Source organism: Balaenoptera ricei, chromosome 15 (genome assembly GCF_028023285.1).
Source record: "Balaenoptera ricei isolate mBalRic1 chromosome 15, mBalRic1.hap2, whole genome shotgun sequence".
Classification (NCBI taxonomy): domain Eukaryota; kingdom Metazoa; phylum Chordata; class Mammalia; order Artiodactyla; family Balaenopteridae; genus Balaenoptera; species Balaenoptera ricei.
The window spans coordinates 28,792,639-28,798,678 of record NC_082653.1 but is presented as its reverse complement, the minus strand read 5'-3'; the positions used below and the strand labels follow the sequence as shown (position 1 = coordinate 28,798,678).

General features: G+C 59.7%; 1 protein-coding gene across 6 annotated transcripts in view; it reads right to left on the bottom strand.

Annotated features, from left to right (window-relative positions):
• Positions 1 to 763: 763 nt before the first annotated feature.
• The window catches only part of SNPH (syntaphilin), a 41,514-nt gene continuing 36,237 nt past the window's right edge, over positions 764 to 6,040 (bottom strand). For all 6 annotated transcript variants that reach the window (XM_059897814.1, XM_059897815.1, XM_059897812.1 and 3 more), the window contains one exon: positions 764 to 5,086. In XM_059897814.1, the coding sequence (XP_059753797.1) occupies positions 3,901 to 5,086 (1,186 nt within the window). In that variant the 3' untranslated portion in view covers positions 764 to 3,900. The remainder of the gene's footprint in view (positions 5,087 to 6,040) is intronic.

Sequence of the window (6,040 nt, the reverse complement as noted above, 5' to 3'; positions counted from 1 at the left end):
TTTTCCCTTTACTTGTTCTTTGTCACAAACTGTATTTAGTTATAACCCTTCACTGTCTTTTGAATAAAGATTTGATTTTACATAAAATCACTTCCTCAAAAGTAACTGAAATTCCAGAATCTTCTGTCTCATGACATGCCAGAGCTGGTTTTCTTTTAAGCAGTGATGAGACCAAGGCCTTTGCTACGTATTGCCTCTGAGCGCAGTGACTGTGCTTTGCCACCATCACATGCCGCCGGTCTGGGGCATGGATGACTAGAGGGGGACGGTGTGGGGCTCTGGAAGGGGGCCCTGGCTTTCACGCACCCTCTGCTCAGCAACTGCAGCTGGCTTCCGCATCTGCAGAACGGGTGTTGAGAACCACTTCAAGGGTGCTGGAGAGGATGGAACACGTGCACTTACAGGGCCCCGCGGGTCTGACGGGGGGCTTGGGGTGCACCAAGTGACCCCCTGAAGGGGAGTCAGAAGCACGGCAGAGCTGAGCCAGCACACAGCTCTCTGGTTCCCTCAACCTCAGGAAAGATCTCTGTCCGCTCAGCTTTTTCCAGGATGCGTGTTATGACTCCCATGCAGGTGGGGACAAGTGTGAGCCCCCTTCATCCCCCTCGCCCCCACCCCCAAAAGACACAATATAAAGAAAACAGGCCAAGGGTCTTGTTGTGTTTTCATGCTTTAATTCAGAGCTGTCTGCTGTAGGTACAACTCTGTCTGATCAAAAGGACAAAGAAGACAAAAGTGAAGACCCCTCCCCACCTCCCCCCTTCCTGTATCCCCCGAATTCTCTGTCAAGGGCATGGCTGAATGTAGCAGTGCACTGTGACGTGTGTGCCCTGATTCCTAGGTCAGAGGGGGTCATGAGTTCCCTGGGCAGAGGCCCCTCTGTAGGCCTTTACCCTAGAACCTTGTCATCTGCCCCCACCCCACCCCCCAAGGTGCTGCCAGATACCCCTGTGCTAGTGGCGACTGGGAAGGGTATTCAGTGAAAAGCTAAGTTATCCCCTTGGGAGATATTTGGGCTAAACTCCATTTGAGGCCAGCTCTCTGAGCAGAGTCCCGGCCCCGGACTCTGATTTCTGCTTTGAGCCTGAACCACAGGAGCAGCAAAGCAGCTCTGGCCTGGACCCTGTAACTTAGGAGAAGCCACTTCTGGCAGTGGGACTCCAAGGGACCAGCAGTTCCAGAAGGTGGTTCCTGAGACCACGGTCCCTTAGGATCTAATCAGCTCTGGCCAGAGGCTGGGGAGAGGGGAGACCCCAAAGATTTCTGTGCAGAAGCGGAGGGTGAGAGGGAAAGGTCACAGCCCAGCAGGAGGTGGTATTAAGCAGGAAGGAAAAGGGGAGCCTTGGAGGATGAGCACTCAGCGGGAGGCCCCCGGGCCCCGGCCTTGCGTCCTGGCCCCGCATCTTGCGTCCTGCGGTCAGGGCTTGGCGCCTGAGCCCGTGGGCCGCTGCGCCTCCCTCCGCCTCCACCGCTGGGAGCTGCCCAGGCAGCGCTGCCCCTTTTGCATAGATGCAGGATACCGAGCACACACACGCACACACGCACGAGCCGGGGCCTGGCCGACATGGTCCCAGCGTCTGTCCCAGGCCTGGGCCAGAGAGCTGCCTCCTCCACCGACAAGAGGCAAAGCCTGTCAAGGTCCCACCAGACCCCCCAAAAGAGACGCCCCCCCCAACACTGTGGGCTGGAGCCCCTCTGACCAGACAGGCAGGTCTCGAGCCACAGCAGGAGCAGAGGGCGGCGCCAGCTCCGCTCACCTGGTCCACAGTCCTCGGTCCACGCTCTTCACGAGGGGCTCCTCCAGCAGCAGGGACAGAACGGACCACAGCCCCGGCCCTGACCACGTCCATCAAAACACAAGACACAGTAGGAAGGCCACAGACAGCAAGACGCAGACCGGAGCAGAGGGGCTACGCAGCTCGACTAGATTCCAGTGGTGAAAAATATATAGATTTTATGTTGTCAAATATAATAGTCATACATTTATTTTCTCGGCAAAGCTTTTGACTATTTCTAAGGAGACACCACGCAGCTCCGTGAGTACGCAGCACGGGAGGCGGGGTCCGCAGCCAGTCCTGGCTTGGCTTTGGATTGGGTTTGTCCACTGCCCCTCCACGTCACGACCCCCAGGTCCTGTGGGGCAGCCCAGCCCGGCCCCCAGAGTTTGGGTTTGGTTCGACTGGGGTGGAGGGGTGCTCCACAAAGGATGGCAGGTCTGAGGTCCAGAGCGAGGAAGGGGAGCTTTGGAGGCACAAAGCGCGTGGCAGAGGGGCTCTCCCCCCGATGGCTGGGCCGGCTGCCCACCCCCAGTGCATGCAGGCATCCCCCCTCAAGCAGGGGGCACAGAGAGGAAGGGCAGAGCCCACGAGTCAGGCAACAGCTGTCGGAGCAGCGGGGGTTGGCAAGCAACCTTGGCAGAACCAGAGTGGCCCCTAGGCCGGAGGGGTGAGTGAGACACAGGGTCCCACCAACACCGCCCCACCCCCAATGTAGGGCCTAACTCTGAAGAGCGGGTGGGATGACGAGATAGGTATAAGCCCTGCAGAGGAAGAGGAATGGGTTTACTCTGTAAAATAATAATGCTAATAAAGTGTCAGCAGCTTTGCGGGGGACCTAGATGTGGTCCCGGGGAAGGAGGGGGGCCAGTGAACCTTCCCAGGCTGACTGGGCTTGGGCTGGGAGCCCCACTCCACCCCCTACCTGGGAAACATCCCAGGGCGCCCTGCTCTGGCCTGGACGGACATCATGGCTTCAAAACCTCACCTTGCCAGTCATCCTGCTGGAATTCCCCTCAGAGGCAGAAAGGTGTAAGATTTAGGAATCCTCATCCTAGAAAGCAAGCAGCCACCTCACAGGAGACCCTGGGATGCGTGAGAACCAAGCCCCAAAGTGAACACAGTGCAAAGCAGAAGTTGGTCCTAAGGTCCCCGGAAAAACGAGGGCAAGCTCCAGGGCAGTCAAACCTGGAGCAGTCAGCTGGCCGTTGCTGAGTCCAGCCCTGCCCCCCAGGCTGCAGGGCCCTGTCTCAGAAGGCTGGAGGTGCCCCCTTAAGCTGCCAGCCCCCGCCTCCTCCTTTCCTGCTGGCAGCGTCTCCAGACGGGAGCTGGGCTCAGGCTAGCGTTCACACCCCGGCACTCGCCTGTCCGGCTCTCACAAAATTATCTGACACACTCAGAAGCGCCAGGAGGAAAACAGATGTGGGGAAGCTCTGGGATGAACAGACAGACACAGAACCCACACTGCCCTCTGCCCATCACCATCTTTCCTCCAGCCCATGGCCTTGACTGTGCTCCCGAATCCCAAAGCGGGGAGCAGCCTGAAGGGGGTGGAGCTCAGCCCAGGCCAAGCAGTTCCAGACCTGCTCGGAGTCCCGGTCAGGTGCCTGTACTTTGGGTCGCAGCTGCCTCCATCTGAGGAGATAATACCGGCCCAGAAGCCCGGGCTGAGGGCAAGGGGTGGCTTGGGAGAGAAGGCTTGGGGTGAGCAGGGAACTGGACAGGACATGGGGGTGGGGGACGGGGAGGCTTGGCAGACAAGTCAAGCCCGGCCTCCCCAGATCAGCACCCCAGAGACTTCCTGAGCAGGGGCTGCCCTGTGTGAGAGGCCAGGTGGGCAGGGGGGCCAGGTTGGGGGCCTCACCACCTTCTTTCTCCGCAGTGTGTCCCATCCCTGTGCCTCCCTGCCCTTGGCCTCTCTTCCCTTCTCTCCTGTTGAAGTTTTGGGACACCTTCCCCCAACCCCCACTCCCAGCCCCTGACACTGTTACCATTCTGAAAACACCACCTCCAAACCCAAAACTAAATAAATAAGATGATGCCCCACGGGAACGTGCGAGAGGGAGGACGGCACCCCTACAATCGGTAGTCAGGCCTCCGGAGCCCGGGCCGGGATGGGGCCCACTCAGATCTGGGAGCTGCCGCCTGCCGTGCTGGCGCTTGGGCCCTGCTGGCTCAGCGAGCGGCAGCTGATCCTGCGGATGGAGTGCAAGGCCACGGTGCAGCAGCCCCGCAGCAGGGAGCTGATGTTGTAAATGGGCTGGCCCTGGCGCCGCTGGGAGCGGCAGAGCCAGGCCACCGTGGGCACGGCCGGCACCACCACCGCCAGCAGATCCACGATGTAGTGGCGGCTCCAGTAGCTCTTGGGCTCCTTCTCGGCTGCGGCCGCCTCCTCCTCCTCCTCCACGGGGCACGCCACGCTCACCGACGGGCTGGGGTTTGGGTTGGCACCAGGGTGGTGTGGGGTGGGCCCCCGGGTGATGGGCTCCGGGACCTCGAGCTCGTCACCCACCATCACCACCACTGCAGAGTTGGGGTCTCTGGGCCCCAGGGGGTGGGGATCCGACTCCGGGCACCTGTCCCCTGGCTTGGGGACTGTCCCGCAGACCTGGGCCTTGGTCACTTTCTCCAGGATGGTGTCCAGGTCCGGCTGGTACTGCACGAAGTCCGTCTGGATGGCGCGCTCCTGCATGCAGCTGGCCTGCACGCCGGCCTCCGTGCCGCACAGCAGCTTCTCGTAGGTGTTGCTGGCGGGGAAGCGGGGGCCCAGGCTGAAGGAGCCGTGCAGCGAGGAGCCTTCCTCGGGGCCGCAGTCCACCCCCGAAGACAGCAGGCTGCTGGCCTCCAGTGCGTCCGTCCGGCTCAGAGTGTCGTCGGTCGCCACGAAGCCACTGTCAGCCCCGTCCTCCACAGAGGCGCCGGGGTGGTCACCGGGCAGGCGGTCGCCGCAGACAGCGGGGTCGCTCAGCTTTGTGTAGGTGGAGCTACGGGTAAGGGAGCGGGCGGGGGACCCGCCGGCCGACTCAGCGGCGCCGTCCTCCTTGGCGAAGCCGTTCTGGGCCACCTCCATGCTGTGCAGCAGCGTCTCCAGCTTCTTGTTCTGGATGTTGATGTCCACGAAGTACTTCTGCAGCCCCTTGTCCTTGTCAATCAGGCTGTTCTTGACGGTGTCGATGACCTGCTTGAGCTGCTTGATCTCCTTGCGGGCCTCCTTCAGGGCCAGCTGGGCCTCCACGCGGTGGCACTCCTCCTCGATCCAGTCCTCCTGCATGCGCGACAGCTGCATCTTCAGGTCATCGATCTCCGTGTCCCTGTGAGCAGATGAGACACACATGCTCACCGCCTGGCCTGTCACCGCCACCAAGGACAGACAAGGAGGGGGTGTCCCCAAGGACACAGGGCCTGTGCTGCTGCCCCTCAGAGCTGAAAACAAAGGAACGACTCAGAGCTCCTTCCTCACCCTCTTCATTCCATCGGGGAAGCAGTGGGGACGGGAGAGGGGCCAGGGGTCAGGACACGAGAGGCCTCCTCTTCAGGGACAAGAATGAGCCACCACCTCATTCCCACCCTCTAGAGCCAAAATGCAGACGACTGTCCACATTTACATCCACTACCCAGAGAAGAGAGTAGACGATAAAGATTCTCAGTTTAAAGATGCTACCGCTATAAAAACTTAATGCATCCATTTAAAAATCTTAACATAAAACAACAAAAACTAAACCTAAAATCTCTACTCTGCAGAAAGGGATGTGGCCTCCTACAAAAGCCGGTGGTGGAAATTTTCAATGGAGGGCTATTTGGCCAGAGACCCCGGGGAGAGGGTGATGAGCCACTTTGTTTCTATGAGAGAAATTACTGCCTTGAATGCAGCTGATAATTTTACATCTTCCCTCAAGTGGAGGGATGAGAAGTGGTGGATGAATCAGAGGAGAATGATGAGAACAGAGTGGCTGTCTTCTATCCATGCTAGATGTTTCCCCTCTGTATCTACCGTAGAGAGGGAAGACCCAGAAGATTGACAAAAAAGGCACAGAGCTGGGGCTTCCCTGGTGGCGCAGTGGTTAAGAGTCTGCCTGCCAATGCAGGGGACACGGGTTCGAGCCCTGGTCTGGGAAGATCCCGCATGCCGCGGAGCAACTGGGCCCGTGAGCCACAACTACTGAGCCTGCGCGTCTGGAGCCTGTGCTCCGCAGCAACAGAGGCCGCGATAGTGAGAGGCCCGCGCACCGTGATGAAGAGTGGCCCCCGCTTGCCACAACTAGAGA